This window comes from Halichoeres trimaculatus, unplaced genomic scaffold, assembly GCF_033239565.1.
Source record: "Halichoeres trimaculatus isolate MK-OKI-2021-1 unplaced genomic scaffold, fHalTri1.1 fHalTri1_scaffold_9, whole genome shotgun sequence".
In the NCBI taxonomy this organism is placed as follows: domain Eukaryota; kingdom Metazoa; phylum Chordata; class Actinopteri; order Labriformes; family Labridae; genus Halichoeres; species Halichoeres trimaculatus.
Genome location: NW_027437188.1, coordinates 4991 through 30117, shown reverse-complemented (window position 1 = coordinate 30117; position 25127 = coordinate 4991). Strand labels below are relative to the sequence as shown.

Here is a 25127-nt window from a genome sequence, read left to right as displayed (position 1 = left end):
CTTTTTTTTTTTTTTCAAAGTTTAGACTTAGAAAAAGTTTAATGAGCAACAAAATCAATCGTGTCACAGCGTTTGGAAGAACAAACGAAAAGATAACGATGCTATTTTGAAAGACAGTGGGAAGTCATTATTGAAAATACGTCACTTTATAACTGTGAGTTGGAGTAGCTGGGAAGTTAAAAGTATTTAAGAGTTTGTCGCTGAGCCGTAGTTTCATAAAACTGTCACACAGGAGACCTTGGCTTTTATTAGTCTAGAATCTGGACTCTCAGCGGAAACGTGGCTCTCTGGGATGTTAATACTCTGAACCAAACTTTAGACTGCTGCTTTGCTGTGAAACTTTGCATTTGGCTCACATTGTTTCTGTGTAAGGAGTAAGGAGACATAGCAACAAGCTGACATGGGATCTTGTCGGACCTGGGGGACTGGCTGTGGACTTTAAGCTGAAGAATGCCCTCACGGCTGACAGAGACTCTGCTTGTCGCGCTTTGTGTCGTCTGGGTCATCCGTGTAGTCTCTGGGTCCCTGAGTCCACAATGTGACAATGGAAAGGTAGACTTCATCAATTCATCCTGTCTGTACATGTGTGTATCTGTTTTATTCTTTAAAATGCTCTCAAATTGTCCTTCCTTCTATGTCAGCTGTCTCTGGAGAAGGACCTGCCTGCCAGGGGTGTGTACTGGGACTGTCCAGAGATGCTTTGGCCCGGGTCCGCTCAGGTAAACATAGCAATACAGTGAAGAATTTAAAGATCCTTATAGTGTAGACCAGAGGGTGCAGAAATAGATCATTATATTGGTGCTATGCTCAAAGGAAAGACATTTTGTGAGTCCTTGTTAAACTGTCATACCTGGGCACTTCTAGTCCCTAAGAGCCCTCTGCAAAAATTCACAGGGGGGCTCTCCAAAGTGTCCATCAGCCTTATAAAATAAATAACCTGATACTGACAAAAAATATGGAAGAAAAACAGGTAAAAAAAATAAACTGCTAATAGTGCCACATGAAAAAGCTTTGTTTTATCACATTTAATTCCTCAAAGGCAACTTTGGAATGTTGGACTCCCTTTTATTTCATTACTTAGTCAAATCAGAGGCAATGTGATTTAACATGGTTCCAATACAGAGGATTAGAGTGTGTGCTGAAGACTGCATTATGACACCAGGTTTGCATTCACTGCATAATACAGGACATGAAGAAATATAGTCTAAAGAAGCATAAAGTCCACTGAACACACATGAAGAACTAAAGATAAACACCACTGACACACAACATACAATAACTTCCATCCATGGACCCAGTAATACATTATCTAAATGTCTTGCCTATGAATGATACAACTCAGCATTCCTAGCCTGACAGTCTACTTCAACTGGACATAGTTTTTATTTGATAGCTGAAGAAAAGGTATCGTCCAAGTGAGCGGTTTTTGTTTTCAGCTTGCTAGCTCAGTAAACAAGCCGATCGCAGGTGTTCTTAAAGGGCATATAGCAGGTTAAAGACAACTGTTAAGAAATTCATAAGAAAATAACTTTAAAACAATATCCTGAAAGAAATTCTTAAATTAATAAACCGCGGGGTCTCCTTGAGACGTTTTAGTAAAGGTTTTTGTACTTCCGCATTAAAAACCGGCATTTGAACGTGACGTCACAGTCGGTAGTCCGGCTGCTTCTGCCTCTGTTTAACATTCATAAACATGGATCAGACTGTCACTCCTTTCAATGAAGAGGAAGAAAATCTCAATTTTTATCTATATGATGGCCCTCAGGATTATAATTTTGAGCCTGTTCTGAAAGATGGAGAGTGGGAACAGGGCAGGATCAGGAAGAATAACGTCCGTAGGAGAGCAGTGGAGTTGAGGTGTGAGGAGAGCCAGAGGAGGAAGGAGCAGGTGTCCCAGTGAGTGACAGCTGTTAGCTAGTGATATGTAGCCTAATGCTGTGTTCACATCAACATATTTAAAGTTTGAAATCAGATTCACTGACTTAAAAAGTAAGAAGTAAGTGTAAGAGCTGATCTTAAAGCAACATACTTTGAGCTGTCATGATAAAGCCCATAGAGAGAAAGACAAAGAGGTCTATCCACTGATCCAGAGTCAGAAAACCAAGACTTAGCTACGGTACTCAGCTCATTTTCCGTCGAGTTGAATCTTGGGCTGAATCTCTGATAATCCATGTTTGTGACTGTCACTAGAGGCTGCTACTGCTCCCGGTGAAGCTGGAATTGTCTGACGGGAAAGTAGCCGTGTCAGTCTCACCCGGCTCTGGTATCCCATCCATAGACTTTATAAAATAGATTCCATCATATCTATCTTCCTGTTGAGAAGTGGGCACCACGGATGAATGCCTTTTTTGAAACCAATGCAGAAATAAAGTCCCGTCTTGTCAGCTGCACAAAGACGAATCCCAGCACGAAAGCTAATTCACAGAGTCCGGAAAAAGTGGACTCTATGTCCTGTTAAGCTAATACTTCTGCATCCATCCATCCTAACACCTCTGATTCATCTTAATGGATGGTCAAATTAAATAATACCGAGGAAGAAACACAATAAACACGACCTGAAATGCCCGATCTCACTCATGACAACCTGTTATTTACATTAGCTCAAAGCGGAGTAAAGGAATGCGAGTCCCTTTTGTTACGTCAAATGATGTGATGCTAAAAAAAAAAAGAGGGTTTTAAACAGCTATACTGAAAACAGCCACTTCTTCCTCTAAATTTGTGCCTTTTTTTGTTGAATATCAAACAAACTCAGCAATTGACTTAATCTACCTTTATTAGACCATATTAGGTGTTAATTTAAAAAAAAAATGTAACCTGCAATATGCCCTTTAACTGCAGGACTCTACAGGAGCAGGACAGACTGAGGTGTTCCAAGCTAAACTGCCAAAGCAATAGATTCTCTGAATTTTGAAGAACCCCCTCACTCAATACACAGTGCTACCTGCGGCAAGAAGTGAGGGTGGGCCCCTTTAAGGCATTGTACACAGCCGACGCTGTCATTGCAAACACTCTTTACTGTCACTGCTTCGTAGTGATTCAAAGTTGGTCTGCTCTCTGGGGCCCCCCTCTGGCTCGGGGCCAAAGCACTTGGCCCAGCCTGTTGGTGTGTGGCGCCTCTGGGAAGAGTAGACCACATCATACTCTATCAGTCATCTAATGACTGCTCACAGGTAGAATAACATTCACTTTTCATATGCAGTAGGAGCAACTGTCATGGCTCAACATATTGCACAGTTTCCAGATCAATTGAAATTAAAAGGCTGCCAGGTAGATCACTGTTGAATGGCTGTATTAGGTTTTGACTCTGTGGCAAATTATAAAGATGTTGTAATCCAAGCCAAATGTGTTGATACTTGAAGTAATCTCCAGAATGTTTGTGATGCTTGTATAAGATAGGTGATGCTGACTGTGCCAGGTATTTAGCCAACTGCATACTCACTGCCGGGGGACAGTTGGTGCTATGTGATGCTGCTGTATGAGCAGGAAAAGCATACAGACCCAACTGTTGCAAATGAGTTCAGACAGATTGCTGTACATTGGCTCCAAAAGGCTGGGTTCTTCAAAGGCATAATCAGCTTTAAATGTTTGCTTATATCATCCATAAAGCTCTACAGAGCAGACAATAGAAACAAACATTTCATTTCTTTTTCATGTTGTGCCAGAAACTGTTTTCAGAAGGGGACAGAGTGGGGAGAGGTACCTCCCTGTTTTAACTCCTGCTGTTGGGTAAGAGTCAGTTCATAGTTTACATTGTTCATTCTTAACCTGTAGGAGAAGGGAGCTGAAGATCAGGGTGATGGCAAGGAGACTCTCCAACCTGAAAGAGTTGGAGCTCATTGCTAAAGATAAATGGACAAAATTGCCACTGGAGACACACAAAAAGCTGGTCAGCAAAAACAGTGACCCTATGATTGCTGTAATAGCCATCAAAGGCTTTCTATTGATTATTGCGAAGGAAATAATTAATTTTGAACATGTCCCTTTTGGTTTAATTGTAAATAAAAGGTAAGATTTGATTCCCCCCACAAGGACACCTCATGTACATCAGCTTATTATCTTCCCTGTGTTATTTCTGTTAAAATAAAACATAAATAAATAAATAAATCATTTTTAGTCAAATAAAAGTAACTCGAAGTTAAAATTTACTAGGGGTATGACTAAATAATAGGGGTGTAACGATACACAACAATCATGGTTCGGTACGTACCTTGGTTTTAGGGTCACGGTTCAGTACATTTTTGGTACAGTATGGAACAATGCAAAACCAATTCTCTTGTTTAGCATGTTAATGAAACCAAAAACTTGCCGTTAAACAGCCAGGGGGGAGGCTCTTCAAGCTACGGTTGGTTGTTGGCAGCAGCCATGATACACATGAGCACTTATACCGGTTATTTTGTGTTTCAACCTAATTTGGCCTTTAAAATGTGCAGACCTTTATAATTCAACCTGTGTGTTGCATTTTCACTGCATTTACCCAGAGTTAGGTTCTCACCTCTGATTGGTCAGCCCTGTGTCATGTTTGTTTATCTTTATTTCATTCATGATGAGATTAAAAAAATATAAATACAATACAAAATAAACAAGTAAATCTCCAAATGAATGAAGCAGGTAACAGGGAAATGAAGTTGTTGTTAGCAGTGTTGGTTGGACAGAGCGCTTATTAGTGACTTTGGGCTTGTTTTCCAATGTTTATTTGCTGATTGGGGCTTTGCTCTCTGTATGATCCAGCCTGACTCTCTCCCAGCTCTCCATGACAATGCGTTTAGTTTCATTTTATCTACATGCGCTATTTTGCTCATGGGCACTCCGCCCCTCCTCCTCCACGCTGAGTGTTACCGGTGCAGTCTGAGCTCAAGAGTGAGAGCTCCATCAGATAAATGTCCTCTCTTTTCAAAAGTTAGGGGAGTTTTGACACAAGTTTGTGACTCAGATCCTGAAAAACTGTCTGTAACAGAGAGTGAAGAAGACTCTCTAAATCACGTTATCAGACGCTAAACTCCGGGAGTTGTCAGGCTGTCCAAGCCCGAGATGCGGTGAAGTCGACCCTTAGAAGAGAAACACCCCCAAAACTTAATGCTTCCACCGCCATGCTTGACAGTAGGGATGGTGTTCTTGGGGTCATATTCAGCATTTCTCTTTCTCCAAAAACGTCGAGTTGAGTTGAGGCCAAAGAGCTCGATTTTAGTCTCATCTGACCACAGCACTTTCTCCCAGTCTCTCTCGGAGTCATTAATATGTTCATTGGCAAACTTGAGGCGGGCCTGGATGTGAGCCTTCTTGAGCAGAGGGACCTTGCGAGCACTGCAGGATTTTAAACCATTTTGTCTCAGTGTATTACCAATGGTTTTCTTGGTGACTGTGGTCCCAGCTGCCTTGAGATCATTAACCAGCTCCTCTCGTGTAGTTTTAGGCTGATCTCTAACCTTTCTCATTATCAGTGAGACCCCGCGAGGTGGAGTCTTGCATGGAGCCCCGGGCCTAGGTCGATTGACAGTCATGTTGTACTTCTTCCACTTCCGAATAATAGCACCAACAGTTGTCACCTTCTCATTCAGCTTCTTACTGATGGTTTTGTAGCCCATGCCAGCCTTGTGTAGGTCAACAATTTTGTCCCTGATATCTTTAGACAGCTCTTTGGTCTTGCCCATGGTGGAGATGTTGGTTTGTCTCTGAATCTGTGGGCAGGTGGCTTTTTATACAGGTGACACTTTGGAACAGGTGTCTCTCATGAAGGTAATGACTTCACTGAGACTAGGAGTATGTCAATGGTCTGTGAGAGCCAACATTGCTCATGGTTGCGAGGGGATCAAATTCTTATTTCCCTCAATCAAATGTAAATTAATTTTTATTTTTCATTTCATGTAATTTTCTCCATTTTTTCCTTGATATTCTTTCTAAAACTGTTAAGATAAAGCTGCCATAAAAAATCAGTTACTCTTCATTTATTTCTTAGTATGAAAATTTTCAAAATCAGCAGGGGGTCAAATACTTGTTTCCTCCGCTGTATATATATATATATATATATATATGTGTGTGTGTGTGTGTGTGTGTGTGTGTGTGCGTGTTCGTTGCTACCTGTATAATGTTCAAAACAACATAGTATGCCCACCTATAACAAACCTTTCATGAGCATATCTAGTCTTCAGCTGTCACATCTTCCGTGTGCAGGGTCAGTCTGCAAACTTTTCTCCACTTCTACACATGTGTGTGTGTCCTACCGTAGTACACAACACCACGCAGCTTTTGGAACAGCTGGTCACGTGGACCTGTGGGTCTGAAGGCTGTATAAAAGGTCACTTACTGAAAATATAAGAAAAGTAGTCATCAGTTAGCTCCCTGCATACTGTCAATGCTGTAAATGTAAAAGCTGTCAAAGAGGGACATTGATCTTATGTGTGATGCCCACTGATGCTGTCACATGATACGAGGTGCGTTTAAATGTTCATTTAATATACATTTTGTTCTAATGAGATGATCTAAAACAGCCAGGTGCAGTCTCTTTAAACTCAGACATTTATGGACTCTTCTGAGCCTGAGATAAATTGAAGGCCCACCACACTTCCTCCACATTCCCCTATGCCAGTGTTTAGGTTTGCATTTTCTAGAAGAACAGGTCATTATTATGACTTGTAATGCTCCAATTGGCTGCTTATTTAGGAAATACAACACTGGGACTGGGAACCCTCTCCCAGCATTAAGTGCACTTTATTCAACATCCAGCAGATGACACTGTAGTACTACCCACAACATATCTCTTTTTCTTCAAAATTCATCTAATTGTTTAGACCCAGGAAAAAACAAAATGTTTCATGGCCTATGTGATAGACATTTAACTTTAGTTTAGTCAGAAAAAAGACTGTACATCTGACTTTAGTTTCATGCTTGGAAGGTATTATTTCACCCTGCATATCCATCTTCCTGTCTATTGCAGGCCTCACTGTAAATTTGAGTGTGGGATAACAACTTTTTGCCTTTGAAAAACATTTCTTTCTGAAGACCTGGAAAGAAAAAGTCCCCAAGAAGCTAATGATACTAGCTGCCAGTGAATCACTGACTCACTGTTGAAGGGGCTCAGCAACATCCCCTTCAGGGCTATGACATCTTTCTACAGCTCCTCTCCCCCCACACAAACAGCTGCACCCTGTTAAACCAAAAAACTTCAGAAAACTTCACAACTGCCTCACAGAGGACTGCAAACACTCTGCATTCACAAGCAAGGAGGAACAGGAGGTCCTTAGGAGTGGAAAGAGACATACACAGCTATACATGTGCACTTACACAGACATACACACTGACTGACATACACTCACACACAGACATACACTCACACAGACAGAGGCACACACACACACACACACACACACACACACACACACACACACACACACACACACACACACACACACACACACACACACACACACACACACACAGAAAGACAAACATACACACACACTTACCCAACACATTGGATTCTTGTTAAGCTGTTTAACCAATGGTCTGTTTTTGTTTTTCCCTTTTCATGTCTGCTTTTCAGGGATCCCCCCGTATCATTGACACTTGGTATGATCCTGAGGTGAGTGAATTGTTTGTGAAAACTTGTTTGTGGAAAGGGTTACACATGTTTAGATTTTACCAAAGGGCCTTGCTCTTTCATTGACTGTTGCAGGAAGTGATTGGCTGTGTGTGACTGATCTTTTCAGACATTATGATGAATGATTGGATGTTGGACAGATAATGATGAAATCCACCTTGATGAATTTTTCCTTTTGCAGCCAGCCGAGCAGATGTGCATGGATAGATCTATTTCATACAATCATACTATTCCAAATAGGTAAGTTTTTCGAAGAGGCTGAGGGCTGCCAGCGGCAGTAATGGAGTAACTCATTTACAGGACACTGATAAACACATAATGAGGCACCTTTTTCAGGAAAAAATACAGATTTATTTATTCATTATCCATTCCTACCTTTTTTGCTTTGTAACACTTCCATGAAGTTATTAAATGTTCTTCAGACGTTTTAAGAAGTATTGAAGATGCATGTCTGTAAATGTGTGTGTATGTTTTAGTGGGGCGTTCAGACCAGTAAGGGCAGAGAGTGGGGAGTACTTCTATTGTCCGCCTCAACGTTGGCTCAATAACCTTCACGTAAGTCATCCCCCCCCCCCAGGTGCTGCATCTACCTTTGTCTCTGCTCTAACTGTCAATCAGTTGCCTTATCTGATCATTTTTGTCCAAGGCATTGAGAAGAAGACATTCATTTTGATTTACTGTTAGCTATTACTGTTAGCTATGGAGACCACAAGTGCCAAAAGCTGAAGAGAAATGAAGCCCCTGTTTTAAAATATACATCAGTTTTAACTCAGGGCGGTGTTTAATTGTGAAAGTAAGAGCAGTGAGAACATTTCCACTCACAGTGTGAAGGAAACTCAAGGGATTGGGACTGAACAGCTGTGTAGCCTTAAGAAAATCACTGATCAGTGAGGCTAACCAGAAAAAAGGCTTCAGTTTGCAAGGGAGCAGAAAGACTGGACTCTGGAGGAATGGAAGAAGGTCATGTGGTCTGATGAGTCCACACTGACCCTGTTCCAGAGTTTTGGGCCATCAGGGTAAAAAGAGAAGCAGATGAAGTGATCACCCATCATGCCTAGTGCCTACTGTCCAAGCCTGTGGGAGCAGTCTATGATCTGGTGTTGCTGCAGTTGGTCAGGTCTAGGTTCAGCAACAGTCTGTGCTCAAAGAATGAGGTCAGCTGACTAACTGAATATACTGAATGACCAGGTTATTCCATCAATGGTGTAGCGTGAATCGGTGTCAAAGAATGACTAATTAATTATTAACAGCAGAATGCCAGCATTCCACCGGAGCGAAAGTATAACTTTCAAAAAACATTTAAACTTACAATATGCGAGTTTAAATTTAAGTCGGGGCACCACCCAGTTTAGAGAAAACAGGGAAACTTTAGAAAGGTTTACTGTAAGAATTTGTGAGTTAATAATTCATAGAATTATCAATTATCAGGTCTCAATATCAAAAGGCCGCTACATCAAACGTGAATTCTTTTGAACGGTGTACAGAGGCCGTTAATTTCAACCACACAAAGACAGAAAGCAATTTATTTATATATGAAAAGTTTATTTACTAACTAAAAGAGGAAAAATGTGCATGATAAATGGACAGGTGAAAGATATAAAAGGATAAATGCATTGATGAATGGAAAGTGAAACTGATCATAAAAACCGGAGTAAAGGGAATAAAATGACATAAACCAACCCACATAAATCTAACTAACCCACCCAAGATCTCTGGGGCATTGACCACGATATACCAATAAATGCAAGATTGTCTTACACAAGTCCTGAGGCCGATGGTGAGAGTGGAGGGGGCGACAGAGGTGGCTGGGTCCCGCTGCAGATGTCTGCGGATGTCCGTTGAGGGGTGATGGAGAGGCTGGAGGCCTGCTGCAGGTCATCTGAGCGTCACGGAGGTGATGTCCGATGAGTTGAGTCCGTAGAGTCGATTCTCACAGCGGCAGTAGCGGCTGGAACAACGGCGATGATGCTGGGCGTCGGGTTGAAACTTTGGCAGAGTTCCAAAGTTGAATCACCGCAGGGAAAGCAGTGAGCAGCGCTCGTCTCCTGACGTCAGCGCATGAGGGGGAATCCCCGTCGATCAGCTGGGTGTCTCAGGGAGAGACCCAGGCACCGATAGATGACTGGATGCAGTCGGGCTGAGGTGACTCAGTCTCAGCCTGTAGAGTCTGGAGCCGGTGATGAGCTTAGAGTTGGCATGTGCGTTGCCAGTTGAGGAGCAGAAGGAGAAGAGCCTTCTGAAAGAAGTAAGAGGAAAGAGCCCTCTGGATGAGGGGTAGAGGAAAGAGCCTTTGTGTAGAAGGGTAGAAGAGAAAAGAGCAAGAGCCAAAGTTCTTGTCCTGGTGTGGAGTTTTACTCAGCTTTTCCCGCCGAGTCGGTGAGGTCACTTTAGGCTGACGCCCCTTCACATCTCATCTTTCTGCACGTGGATCAGATTGTCCCAGAGATCACTAACTAACTATAACTTTGAGCTGTAAAGAGATTCCTACATGTAGTAGTCAAAATCACATTTCTTATGATTTAAGCTTCACATCAAGACTAAACATGATAGGTTTTCCTCTTTAAGAACCCAATAAAATAAAAATCAAGATGTTTCAATGGGAAGACAGCAGTTTTCACACACACATTATCAATGATTGTCATTACACTGTACATGTTTGCAAAGGTGAAGATGTACATGTAAGTCTTTGTGTAAAAACATCATTTTTGTGCTGTTCTCAACTGTGTGAATCAAAGAGTCTTTGTCTTTGAGGAGAAGGTGGGGAGCAGATCTTCTCCTGGCATTCCTTCTCTCCTGTTCCCAGAGAGAAAGGTCGAGGGTCACAAGATACTAGGTGGAGGCTGAGAGGTCTCTCCAGCCTCTCCCTGAGAGAAGGATGTCTGTACAGTTTCACATGTCCGCCAGGTGTCAACGAAAAGTCTTCGAATTTACAGCGATGTCTTAATGTTTTATAGTCTTGCAAACATCAGAGGAAGGGATGAGGCAGACTCTCGGGAGAAAACCACTTTAGCGCAGAGGTCTGTTTTTCCAAAACTTGCTTTATTACCTCTCCTTCCTTGGGGGGGTTAAAGTTGGAGACTAGGTCAGAGCTGTGAAACCAGGTCCCAGCCTGACTTACGTTACAATGGATTTTCTCTTCCCTGATGGCACAGCCAAATTCCAAGATGGCAACGCCAGGATTCATTGGGCCCAAATTATCAAAGAGTGGTTCAGGGAGCATGAGACTTCATTTTCACACATGGATTGGTCACCACAGAGTCCAGACCCTAACCCCATTGAGAATCTTTGGGATGTGCTGAAGAAGGCTTTGCTCAGTGGTCAGACTTTATCACCATCAATGCAAGATCTTGGTGAAAAATTAATGCAACACTGGATGGAAATAAATCTTGTGACATTTATAGAATAGAACTTAATTTGTCATTGCAACAAGTGCAACGAAATTGCAAAAGCCCTTCAGTCAGTGCAAACCAGTTTAAAGTGCAAAATAGCTGCCATGTTCAGGTGCATTGATGACATAGATGTAATTGTTATATTGTAATTATTTGACGACAATAAGGAAGGCATTTTATCCTTTGCTCAGGACCTTTACTGCTGTTGGATAGAAACTGTCTCTGAACCGGTCCTTGTAGTGATAGACCTGTACCGCCTGCCTGATGGTAACAGATTAATCATGTGGTGTCCGGGATGAGAGGGGTCCTGGGTTATTTTTCCTGCCTTTCGGAGGCAGCGGGAATGGTGCAGTTCTTCCAGTGTGAGGGCAGTCGGTGATGTTTTTGGCCGTGTTGATAATCCTTTGCAGTGACGTCCTCTGAGCCTGCTCTGACACAAGCAGTCTCTGGGGGATGTTGTTCTTCCTGAGCACCCACAGGAAGTGCAGTCTCTGCTGGGCCTTCTTCAGTAGCTCAGAGGTGTTCACAGTCAGGTCGTGCTGCGAGGTCTCTTTGACCTTGTGTAAACTTTCACGTAGTCTCCTAGCTCCATGCTCTGATTCAACAGTCACACACTTTGATAGCACATCTCTCTGAAAACTAACACCAGCTGTGTGTTGAGATAGTGGTGTTGGTCACGTTTTTTGGCCAATTACTCTCGGGTGTTTCGTTTAACTCAATCTCTGGTAGGCATAGAAATTACTGTTATTAAATTGTATTGCTCCCAGATATCGGGGCTCATTCTTTTGGGACCGGCACTGTTAATCTTACCTGTGATCCAGTGGTGGCTGGTGAGATTTTTTTTTGGTGGAGCTGATGTTCCAACAGATTTTTTCTGACTTTTCAGGCATAAGCAAGCAAGCAAATGAACAGTCAGAAAATGCTCCTTAGTGTGTCTGCTCCTTAGTGTGTCTGCTCCACAGTGTGTCTGCTCCTCAGTGTGTCTGCTCCTCAGTGTGTCTGCTCCACAGTGTGTCTGCTCCTCAGTGTGTCTGCTCCTCAGTGTGTCTGCTCCACAGTGTGTCTGCTCCACAGTGTGTCTGCTCCTCAGTGTGTCTCCTCCTCAGTGTGTCTGCTCCTCAGTGTGTCTGCTCCTCAGTGTCTGCTCCTCAGTGTGTCTGCTCCTCAGTGTGTCTGCTCCACAGTGTGTCTGCTCCTCAGTGTGTCTGCTCCTCAGTGTGTCTGCTCCTCAGTGTCAGCCCCTCAGTGTGTCTGCTCCTCAGTGTGTCTGCTCCTCAGTGTGTCTGCTCCTTAGAGTGTCAGCTCCTCAGTGTGTCTGCTCCTCAGTGTTTCTGCTCCTCAGTGTGTCTGCTCCTCAGTGTGTCTTTAGAGTGTCTGCTCCTCAGTGTGTCTGCTCCTCAGTGTGTCTGCTCCTCTGTGTGTCTGCTCCTCAGTGTGTCTGCTCCTCAGTGTGTCTGCTCCTCAGTGTCTGCTCCTCAGTGTGTCTGCTCCTCAGTGTGTCTACTCCTCTATGTGTCTGCTCCTCAGTGTGTCTGCTCCTCAGTGTGTCTGCTCCTTAGAGTGTCTTCTCCTCAGTGTGTCTGCTCCTCAGTGTGTCTGCTCCTCAGTGTGTCTGCTCCTCAGTGTGTCTGCTCCTCCGTGTGTCTGCTCCTTAGAGTGTCTGCTCCTCAGTGTGTCTGCTCCTCAGTGTGTCTGCTTCTCAGTGTGTCTGCTCCTCAGTGTGTCTGCTCCTCTGTGTGTCTGCTCCTCAGTGTGTCTGCTCCTCAGTGTGTCTGCTCCTTAGAGTGTCTGCTCCTCAGTGTCTGCTCCTCAGTGTGTCTGCTCCTCAGTGTGTCTGCTCCTCAGTGTCTTAGTATTCCGGCGCTGTCTGAGGAATCCCTTTCATCATGTCCGCATTGCTAATTTAAAAGCACCACAAAACTGTGACACAATCGATGATTTTAGATAAAACATCATGGTTTTATATCTACCTCTTCATTGTGTTTTCTTACAGCAATGCGGTGCCTGTCATCAAGCTGCGTTGCTTAGCTAATCTTTCCTAAAACAGCAAGCTTTATGCAGTTTTCCATATGAATTTTGGATCTCTTGTGCTCCTTGATCCGTTGGGAGGGGTGCTTTAAGTCCGTCAGTCCAGTTCTTGTCCAAGTCAAGTCACATCAGTCACTTATGAAGAGGATACAGGGGAAACAGAAAAGTGCCTTGCCTGAGCCACAACCTGTCAGCCACGTCTTACGGTTGAACCAGCTTCGACAAAAATTCTGTTTGTACGTCTTCTCTTTTTCTTTGGATTGCTGGGAAATTTTGAATTCAGGCATGTCGGGTCCAAGCGCCTTTACTAGCGGTTTTTCCTCTGTCGTACGTCTCTCAAGAGGGTAAATCAATAAGGATCTGACCGGATTTGGTCGAAGCTGTGCTTGAACTACTGCCGTCTCCATGCCTTCATCTCTCTTCCTTGTCGCCATTATTTTTTCCCTCTGTACAGAGTCTGGGAGTCGCACTATGAAAAAAACGTTAGCTGGCTCTTCACATAGCTCTAGCATTCATAAACCGTGACGTATTTTACGTAGCCGTAGGGGCTCCTTTTCTAGCGCCCTTCAGGCATTGAATTTAGCAACATTGATTGGCCAATTATTCATCATTTTCCCATACCATAACCATAACCATAATCATTACCCAATTGGCTATTTAGCCGCAAGTCACAGGCACTTTGCCGAGCGCCCTGTGAGAGAATGATACACTGTCTGTCAGTGTAAATTCACTGTTTAATGAGTGTCAGTTGGTGAAATGTTTTAATGACGCAGTTGCATGTAGGCACACACATACACACTATTAAGTAACACTGACATTGATTTAAAAAACGCAAAAAATGTTTCCTTCTCCACAGCTGGTGGGGCGGAGCCCCAGCGCCCCCTATGGACCATTCACTGCTGCTGTGACCAGAATAAATGCTGAACTGAGAAATGGATCCTCTCCTCGTGATCTTTGGGAGTTGTTCAACTAAAGAACTAGGTAGATTTTATTACACTTTGGTGCCGTGACCCTTGGATGACAAATTTCTCATAGTCCGAGCAGTGGGACAGAGAGGATCACAGGCGTGTTTCCTCAGACAATTCCAGAGGCCTCTATGAAAAAAGGTGGGCAGAAAACCCTTTTAATAGAATTTCTGCAAATTGACTTTAACCAAATTCATTGAATTGTCTGAGATACGGCCCTTCAGGCATTTAAACTGATAAAATGATTGGATGGTCAAGAGAATGATAGCATTTTCTGGTCACAGGTAATGTATTGTGCACATAAAACAGGGGATTAGGTAAATTTGATCAAACCGGAGACGTTCATTAGCGCATGAGCAAATTCCAACTTACCTGTTGGTTGTCTCCATGACTAAAAGGCTGTTGAGACTCTTCGCTCCTCTCTTTTGAGAAGGGAATTGAGCGCTCCAGGGTTAATGTAGAAACTGTACAGACTTTGACCAGAGCTTCAGATTGGGTTGAAATTTGATTGAGAGCTTCAGAATCGGTTGATTTCTTGTTCCATGTTGATTACTGTGTGTGTGTTGTGGTGTTAAAGATTTGTGCTGTTGATTTTTGTTTATTAGTTCTTGTTTTGTATTTGTAAATGGACTTGTCTGGTTTGTTTTTGCCATGATTGTAGCAGAACAAACACAGCATATTCTTCTGTGTAAAAATTCTTTATTCTTATTCTTATTCATTCACCCATCCACACTATTCAAGCTTTAAAATGTTCATATCATTTAGGAATGGGGGCTATGACTTTTCACGTCCTTCCCAATTTCTTCCTTGCATTAACACTGGTGTGTATTGGACAAAATGCCTCAGGTGAGTTAATTACATGCTCACTAATTCTTTCCTTTCTGCATTCAGCAGTTCAACACAAGCTTTTCAACCTCTTTTAGACATTACTTCAGTCATTTATCTTCAGGATTCTGCATTGAAAGTCTAGCACAAGCTGCTTCAGATTTCTGCATCCACAGCGCCATTTCTTCAGACATTTTTCCTAGTTGTACTTGTTCTGTGGTTTACAATTTTTCTTGATTGTGTGGGGTGGTTCCTGTTCACAGACAAATTGTGGAGACTAAGAGAGGAACGTAGTGAGGATTAGAGACTCAAGAATTCTTCCAATCTGGTCCTCCGTCCGCTCTGTGAGAACCGGGCACATTTTATTAAACTCCCTCAGCAGCTCCCGTGTTGGCCCTGTAGTTCGTGAGGTGCTGGACCCCCCGCCACACCTCCAGAAGCTTATTGAAACAATGCCACCGCGAATGCAAGCAAAGCACAATAACAACTGTTGTTTTTTTTACTTTTAAAAAATGCTGTACTTAAATGAACTTAGTAGCAGAATATCAGTTGAGCATTTCCTCTCATTTAATCGCTGAAAAGGAGTTAGGAGGCACTCAGTATTTCGGGTGATGCGTTGGTCCTGACAGGTTTTGTATTTCTTACTATTGTCGTGTAACTTCAAAGTTTCAAGTTTAAAATATATTGACCCGGTAAGAAGTTTAGCGTTGCCTGCAACAGACAGCCCACACTATCCACAATAAACACACACAGGGTGTGTTAGCCATTGGGGTTCAAAGCAGTACTTTATTTGTTTTTGAAATGAGAGCGCAGGTGGAGCAGACTGACTCAGTGAAAAAGTGGCCATCAACCACGTCTCATACAGAGCCTGTGTCAGAGAGAGAATTAACACATATGCATGAACACGACCAAATGAAATCCTTAACCAAAAATGTTGGAGCCTAAAGCCCTGTAAGAATAATTGAGCACATTTCGTGGTTTCAGCACAGTATGAACGGAAACAGTCACCTGCCCTGACAGAGGTAATGGGACCTGGTGTTCTTAAACATAATGCAATCTAAAAAGTGTTTGAGCATGGAGATAATTGTGGTTGTGTGTTTGCTCACATTGTCTCTTCCAGGATGCAGCTATCGTGTTTCTGTACCACCCCTGTGCTCCTCTCCATGAGCGTCTACTTCTGTCTGCCCTGGCTCAGTCCTGTCTGCCAGACTACATCATCACCCCCCATAAAGGGCTCAGTGTACACACAGTGAGACCAAATCTTTTACCTTTATTTTCTTCATGGCTTTCTCAATGAAGGTTAGTGGGGGTTGGATGCCTAATGTTTTTTTATCATCAACTGAAATACTGTTGCAACAGTACTGTTGTTATAACGCTGTAAAATGTCTAGAAGGTGTCTGCCAGCCAAGATGGGACCTTAATTCTCACCACATACTTTATTGGAATACCAAACCATGTCGAGCTATGGGGTTGCCAGAAATGTTACATACAGGTGTCAGGTTTGCAGAGGGAAGGAAACAGCCACCAGTTTGTCATGAGACCCTACTGGGCAGGTGATGTGGTCAGAAGCCAACAGCTAAATGTTCAATGTCCTGGCAGCAAATCCGTTTTCTTGACCTTCTGTAGGACGTCAATGGTGGAGGTATGTTGGTAATAACTTGGTGCAGGCCTGTCCCTGTAAAGGACACCATATTGCCCTCCTAAAACTCTGCCTGGCTTGACCTGTGAGCTCTTTTTTTCTTTAAACCAGAGACCTCAAATTGTCCATAAAGACAGAGAAAAAAAACCTCTCCAAAAGCCTTGAAAGTCTCGCACCAGCCACCTCTACATCTTCTGCACGTTTTAAATAAAGTTGCTTTCTTAAAATTAAAGCTGAATTGAATTTAATGCATGCCAGGTTTCATCACTCATCACTCCTTCCTCGTCAGGCTATGAACTTTTCAGCCCTCTCTCGTATGTATTATAGAGTTGCTGTGCAAGTGAATTAACAGTGCAAGATAAAGTTTGTGATTCCGCTGTGAAAAACGAGGAACAGTGCACAACTTTATCAAAATGCATGTTTAGAGAGGGAGGAGACATCTGGAAGAAAAGAACACATCGGAATGACCAGATCCACTTCTTAACTTGTACCAGGGGCAGCGTCATGGGTGGGCCCAGTGGTCCCAGGCCCACAAACTTTCTGACAGGCCCACCTCAAACTTTTCTTTAAAAAAAAGGTTATTTAAAAAAATGGTTTTAAATAGTAATATTGTAAAATGTTGTCACTCTACGCCTGTTTTGTTAGTGTTGGATGACCTGTCTTTATAAAACGAGCCACATTTTTCAATCTTTTAGCCTGTTGTTTATAAGGTTTTGAATCATCCAGCCCCGTCTTATACCTGTATGACTAGAGGAAGATTTTGGGAAAGACTGTAGATTTTTGTCTCTTACTTAGAATAGAATAGAATAGAATAGAAAATACTTTATTTTTCCCAGAGGGGAAATTCTGGAGTCCCAGCAGCATTTAAGAAAACAAAGTAAGAAAGTGTATAGAAAGTGCAAAAAGGTCCACAAGAAAATAGATGACAACATCCCGTCCACCACTCTCCAGCCCAGCCAGTCTCCACCTCCAAAGGGTCCAGGACTGAGCCTCCCCAGCAGTCTGTTCAGTCTCTGTCTCCTGGATCCTGTCTGCTCACAGCAGGCGAAGCTCCTCCAATCCGGCGTCCGATGTCAGCTCCATCAGCCACGTCCGTGAACAGCACGAAGCCACTCTGCCCTCCGGCAGCTCCTCTGCTGCTGGGCTAGCAAGGCTAGCTCGACCATTTAACTGTGGTTAATGTTGCTGCTCTGACAGCCTATAGTACATGGAAAGTTGAGGCGGTGCAGCCCATTGGTGTGTTAGAGTACCACTCTTTTCAGAGCCACTGTTGTCTGATGCACTAAAATTTGATCATATATTAAAGGATAAAAAGTGTTCAAATCTGCTGTAAAATGTAAACAGTAACAGTCTCTCAGTCTCAGTATCTATATCCATATAGTTATAGCTATTTACTAACTTTTGTAATTTAAGAATAGAATAGAATAGAATAGAATAGAAAATACTTTATTTATCCCCGAGGGGAAATTCAGGAGTCACCGCAGCATTTAAGAAAACAAAAGTAAGAAAGGGCATAGAAAGTGCAAAAAGGTCCATAAGAAGTTAGATGACGACATCCCGTCCACCACTCGTCCACCACTCTCCAGTCCAGCCAGTATCCACCTCCACAGGGTCCAGGACTGAGCCTCCCCAGCAGTCTGTTCAGTCTCTGTCTCCTGGATCCTGTCTGCTTACAGCAGGCGAAGCTCCTCCGATGTGTCGCCGGCATCCGATGTCAGCTCCATCAGCCACGTCCGTGAACAGCATGATGCCACTGGATTAGCACAGCTAGCTCGTCCATCCCCCGGAGCGAGATCCCATGTTTCCAACAACGATGGATGGAAGGACAGGTCCACGTCATCACCTCCCAGCTCACATCCGAGAACCAGCACGTCGTCCTCACCACCTCCTCCTCAGCTCGAGGGAAATCATCAAGCCCTACACTAGTTAGCATTGACATGCTACAGGCTGCTAACAGCTAATTTCGCATGTAAACAATGCAGCCATGGTTACATGTAGGATCTCCAGACAAACACAGGAGAAAAGTAGTAAAAATATCGCCGAAGCCACAAAAAGTTTGGTGTCCGTGACCGACAATGAACCATACAAAGTGATGATCCACTCCAAATACAAAGATGACGAAAAAGAGACGAAAAAATTACAAGAAACGGACAAAGAAGAGAGAGCTGCTGCAACAGGCAGCTACTTGGGTAGCGCCTAGCAACCGTTTTTAAGGTCACCCAAAGTTAGAATCCTGGCTCCGTCCCTGACTTATACAGAATAAGTTGAATACAGTGTTTTGTAGGGTCACACAGAGAAGCAGAATTTTATTTTTCTGTCTAATATATAATTTTTGAAGTTGTTTGATAGAATCAACAGAGTTAAATTGGGATAAATATATGAATGTATTTATCCTAAATACTGTATTTTCTATTCTGTTCTGTTTGTCTTGAGGCACAACTTTCCTTTTGTGTTTAGCCAATAGCCTTGGTGTCCTGGGGTCGCACTTTGGAGCTTTCAACCAGTGCCACTTTAGAGGTCTGTGATTGGCTGGAGATGACAGCATCCACAGAAAATAAGCCAGCTGACCTAAGCAGGAGCAGAAACTATAACTTGTTCTTAACCCGATCAGCTGAGACACACAGAAAGAGATCTGCAGAATTTAAGGTTTGGAGACTTCAAGACAACTTTTATGATTCCAGAAACAAAGCTGAATGACTGTTGTAATGCAGAGGGTGTCTGTAAGTGGATGTTTTTCTGATTTACAGGAGCTTCTGAGGCTTTGCTGTGAGCAGACCATCTCCTCTCTGCTGAATACTCCATTCACTGAACCACAGGTTGAAAACACACCAATACCGAAGACAGATAACTTGAAACGACTCAAAGGCAAAACCAGGCACTCCAGAGAAATCACGAGAAAACAAAGGACTAATATGGATAAAGACAAGAAAGAAAACATAGTGTGTGTTTCTCAGTTTCTGTCTGGTCAAACCAACACAACCTTGATAGGGGGTGCACAAAACAACTGCACAGTTGGATCTTTAAAAGATTTACCTCCAGAGAGCAGGAATCTCCTAGATATGCCTGAAACAGAATCCAGAACAGGTTCTTTTTCTTCTGGGCATCCTGAATTTAAAAAAGTCCTGAACAACAGGCAAAAAGGAATATGGAAGCTTCAAAAAGTTGAGCGAAGGAGCCCAGTTAGATCTGACTTCCCCGTAGGCACCGTGAACAGTGAACATAATCATACTACTAATAATAGCATACCTGAAAACATGTCCATCAGCTCAAAAGACGAGGGCGCAGACTCAAACAAACTGAGACATAAGGACTCAGCCAGACACCCCATGGGACACAGTGACTACCAAGAGAAGAGCTCTGGGAGAAACACCTCTACTGATGACCTGATGGATAACGACACTGTGGATGTTAATGAGAGAGAGTTGAAGCAGCAGCAAACACTGTCTGACTTTGATCTTGCCGAAGCTAACACTGCTTTTGCATATAAAGGGTTGTCAAGGAACGACCAGGCACTGTGGGCCGCTTCAGCACTCGGCTTCCTGCTGGTTCTCTTGACCCTGTCAGTGCTTCACACACGCCTGTATCGTCACTGGAGGACTTCACCGAGTGTTTACTGGCATGACCCAAAACAGGATTATGACACTGTGGCAGGTGGGTGGATCCCGGGGTGCGGTCACACTGGCAAACCGTACCACGCTAAAGCACACTTCAACCCTAAAGCTCAGATCATTTGGCCCGGGGCGTGCCAGGGCGTATCAGCCAGCATGATTTACTTCTCTGCTTTGACACGCTTTAGAGAGGTGGGCTTCAGCACAGTTCACTTCATGCACAAGCACAAGAACGCAAACATAAGGGTATGAATCATAACGTATGATTGATGCAACTTCTCCACATCGTTTTAAACCATAGCAGGGTGTTAAAGGGCTGTGTGGGACCAAAACAACTTAACATGAATCAAAAAGTCTCTAAAGTTGTAGCAGTGCTCTCTGTGTCTCATTGTGCTGACTCTGATGGGATCACACTTCATATAAACAGACGCTTCTCGATGATGTAGGCGAGACATGAGTGTGCCTAAAGTGTGGTTCATATTGGAGTGGTGTGACCTCTGGCTGTACTCTCCAGTGAGGGAAAGACGCTGCGGGGGGGGGCAATCATGCTTTAGTATGGCATGGTTACAGTAGCCAGTGCGACCAGGCCCTGAAAGTACCATTGGCTTTATACAGCGCGGACAGCGTGGCTCCATGGTCTTTTACAGCTATGGTCTACGATTTGGAAGCTTTGTACATCTTAAAAATACTGGTTATAGGGCTGTAATGGTCCTGTGGTCCAATCTACACGATATAAAGACCAAAAAGAACGAAAAAAAATCCATTCAGTATATCTGCTGCAAAGCTGCATACTAGTTGACCTATCCAAATCGGGCATGGTATGCACGGTTCGGATGGGTACGTGAGTCCATCCAATCTGTCTCCCTTGCTTCGCACTGTCATGCCCATGGTCCCACCTCGTCCTTCCCCACTACCCCTCTCACATCAGCTAGCTGCTCAGCTATTGAAGCATCATGGAGCCACTCTGAGACAGCTGAGCTTTTGTTGAACAGTGAAACACTCAGTTTGACCTTTTAGGTGGAAAAAGGATCTCTTTCTCTAATTTCCTCACTAGCGGCCATGGATCCAACACAATCACAAACATTTCTCCCCCACGCCACCAGCAAGGCACCTCACCACCACAGGTGCCTTGCTGTATCCACAAAAGAAATAAGTGTGATCTTACCAGCTGTCCATTCAGCTCCTGGTTTTGGTACACACAGAGCTCAGTAGATAGCTTGATGAAACTCGAACTGATCTGACCTGCTCACATTTACCGTCTCCTTTCCTCTTGCTTGATTCGACACAGCTGAGCAATTAACGTGTGCACATGTGCACCAGCTGACAGGACGGGCGCGCTCGCCACAACAGTTACACATAGGGCTAAACACAAACTAATTAGCTTTAACAGTGGATACTACTACTCCCACTGTAGCTGAACTCATGCTGAACTACTTAAAAACCCACTGAGATCGCTCCAGGGTGGAGACAGGTGCCTACCTGCTCTGGTGAGTGCTTCCTTAAAAACCACAGAAATCTTAGATGGAGTTTGGCTGTGTGTTTTGCTCGTCACGGGGAAACTGAGGCTTCGCTTCACGTATCAGCTGGCAAACAGCTGTTCGACGCAACAGGTAATGATGTTGTTAACCACAGTGGGAGATGTCAGCTAAAGAACTCGGGTTAGTCTGAGCCTGAACTGGCTAATGACTGAACACTGCTGGTTGGAACGGGTCGGCTCTGTCAATAGATGTTAGCATAAGTTAGCCACACATCTTTAGCATCTTAAACTGAGCTGGTGAAGACACGCCGAGAAAGGTAAAGCCCCGCCCACAGTCAGCTCTGCTCTGATCAGCTGGCAGTGGCAACGCCCGACCTACTTCGCCGGCTTCATGGTTTTGATCGCACTAGTCTAAATAAAAAAGCTCCCACTGTGTGTTACAAGGAGGGTGACTGTCTTGTTTGTTACATTTTCTGCCGGCTGCTTCTTGTTCTTTCGGAGGGGGCGTGTTGTTAGGAGGCGAAGAGGACCATACTGGGGGGCGGGATCTTTGAACACGGAGGGGAGGGGTGAGTGAGGCTGCGTTTTTCAAATGTGTCTCGTCAGCCAAACTGGGTTTCAGATGGTAGACCAGAGCTCTAAAGCCAAAATTCCCCTGTCACGGGCGCAGCCATTGGCAGCAGTTGTGCAGCCAGAGTCTGCGCAGTAGAGACTGTGAGGGATTCTGGGAGAATCTGAGAGAAGCTTGGTGACAAAAAGAAATTCCTTCTCTTTTTTTGGAAAGTCTAATGACTTCTTGGCTCTCCTTACATATTTCCATATTTTACAATCCCTGAAAAAACAACACACAAGAACGTCAGCTGTCAATCATTGTTGAACGTGACATGAAGCCCCAATTATAACTTCTGAACAATAATTGAAACTTTTCAGAAAAAAGAGGATTGTTATACAACACAGCCAAATATTATCTTCATAATCACCACAACAATCAGTGGAAACATTTCACACATGAAACGTTTCTACGATGTGTATTTATTTTTTAAAGTTTGACCACTGGAATGACTAGGGAGACAGAGTTTTAGACCTATACTGCAGGCAGTCACCAGGGGGAGCAGTTTTTGTGGATACCTCACTTCCAGCCATTTTTTACAGTCTGTGAAAAGGACCCATGGACCATGATACGGCTGTTTAATGAAGCTATGAGAGTAGTGCTTAAGTCCGCCTTCACCTTTACTCCTGTGACAGTTAGGTTTGTGAAATTGTTACTAACAAATGTATTCTAGAGTTGAAGTGTTGGAGGGTGTTTGATTTCTTATTTCTTTATTTTCTAATCATGTGTTTGTGTTTTTCTTCAAGATGTGATCCGCAGGAGAATACAAATTGCGAAGAGGAGGCTAAAAAGGGGCAGAAGAAAGGAGTGTGTTTTCCTTCCAAGTTCGTCCAGCTCAGATGAACATCCATGAATCAGAAGGGAATATTTGCCAGTGTGTGAATAATGGAAGAAGCAAAGGGTTGACTTTTCCATTTGAAACTGCTTCTGTCAGCGTCATAGGTGGAACGTTGTTGTAAAAACCCATGGAGAACTGGGTGCTGGGACTTCTTTCTGGAGCAGCATTCCTAATAATCACCAAATCTCCACACCCTCATGCATCATAAAGTACTGTGGGTATAGTCTTTTATGTAAATACATGTGCAACTGCTTGTCTGACATAGCTGTAAGAGGAGTCCTGATGGATTTTTGGGATGGCAGCATCAGTTTTTCTCTGATTAGGAAGTGATGGTATGAGGAACATTAATGTCTGCTCTGTTGTAGGAAAAGTTGTATAAATGACACATGATTATTTTCTGAGCAAAAACTGATGTTTCTCCAACTCTCAAGGTTTACATTCAAAACTATTATCCAAAATGGTGTGTCCAGTATTTTGACTATGGTGCACAACCTTTTATATGATTTGATTTTTTTTTTTTCATTAAAATGTGACCTGCAATGTGAAAGTGCTACGAGTGGTCTGAAGACTGGTGAATGTTATAATGCAGTCCTTTCACTATTTATCCAAAATACTGGAGAATACTACATGAAGACTGAAGAAATCAATCAAACACATATGCAGTTGGCTTGTTCCTGTTTCTGTGTATGTAAAGAACAGGAAAAGACTGTGCTCCTTGTTGTATTGTTCACAGTGGTCCAACAAGGGCTGAACGAATTTCTGTTGGAAAATAATGTAATTGTGTTTTTTTGTTGTTGTTGGTTTTTTGTGTGTGTGTTAGGCTTGTAGTTCTTGGGGCCGGTCTCGAGACCACTTTTTAATGGTCTCGGTCCCGTCACGGTCTCGACCATCTTCGGTCTCGGTCTTGTCTTGGTCTGGGGTCTCTCGGGTCTCTTTGGGTCTCAAACTGTCATTGCGGTCTTAGAGGGATTTGCAGCATTTAATAGCCAGACACACCTCTTGTAAAATGCAGCATTTACGTATATTTTATGAAGTTAGCGCGCAGCCCACTCCTCCTATACTGCACAGAAATCAATCGAGGAGAATGCAGCATGTCAGCGAATTCATCAGTCATCAGGTTTGGTTTTACAGATCACGAAGAATTTGTTTGTCAAAAAGAAACAAAAAAGAAGAAACATTCTGCTAAATGCAAATTTTGCAGAGTGTGTTTAACGGAGACAGTGGGGACCACGTCAACATTCACCAGATACCTGGAACACAGAGAAAGGTAAGCTTGTTCTGGCTAATATGCTCCAGTTATCGTAGCTTACCAGATGGATTGCAGTTTCCCCAGAAAAATCTCTGATTCTTGATTTTTCGCTTCAAGTTTTACTCAAGAACCAATGAACACGCAGAGATATGTACATTACTCTCTGACGAGAGATTCCTGTTTGACATTGAACATGTTACCACGTCCTTTTGTGCGAAAACAAAATGCGCTAGCTTGAAGCTAACGTATAAAGGAATCTGCATTTAGATGCTGGAGGTTGGCATATGTTGATAAAACTCTGGTTTTGAAACAGACTTTCGACAGAAACATTTCACAGTTACACTCTATTAACAAACCCCCAAATACCAAATTTCAGAATACTAGCAGGCAATGTTCTTCAAACACCACGATAGTGGAAAAGTTACATTCAGGCTCATGGCCAACTGTACTACTGTGGGGGGCCCCTAAACCAGGGATCTCAAACTGCAGTCAAGCTAGCCTCCACTTCCAAATCCTGTGTCAGCTGAGCCGCCACCCAATTTGGCGGTGCCTGTATACACATGGTATCACGGTAATGAACATATTACAAAATAAAAGCTGTCTGCACGATCTCGTGATTTCAACGGGTCTGTCTTTTAACTGACTGACAAACCAGTCGGCCGTGTGTATCATTCATCCAACCTAAACATAAACACGAGAGACGCTGTGTCTGGTGGGGAATTCATGAAAAAAGCACACATAATAGTAACTCATACGATTACAGGAAGGTCTGATGTGGATTTTCAAAATTAAAGCCCACTGAAAAAAGACTCATTTGATCATATTTCCCATAGACTTAAGATTCTTTATAAAACTGCCAGTTTGTACAAACTAATTTCACTTTGGATTGGCTGTACTCAATCCCA

The 25127-nt window shown here is 43.3% G+C and overlaps 1 protein-coding gene across 1 annotated transcript; it reads left to right on the top strand.

Annotated features, from left to right (window-relative positions):
• Nucleotides 1-160: 160 nt before the first annotated feature.
• Nucleotides 161-24027, top strand: tp53i13 (tumor protein p53 inducible protein 13). Its single transcript, XM_074680405.1, has 9 exons — nucleotides 161-552; nucleotides 642-719; nucleotides 7538-7576; nucleotides 7776-7834; nucleotides 8071-8149; nucleotides 15922-16050; nucleotides 18898-19086; nucleotides 19188-20091; nucleotides 22882-24027. Exons 1-9 carry the CDS (start codon nucleotides 451-453, stop codon nucleotides 22986-22988), a joined length of 1686 nt encoding a protein of 561 aa, XP_074536506.1. The 5' UTR covers nucleotides 161-450; the 3' UTR covers nucleotides 22989-24027.
• Nucleotides 24028-25127: the final 1100 nt, after the last annotated feature.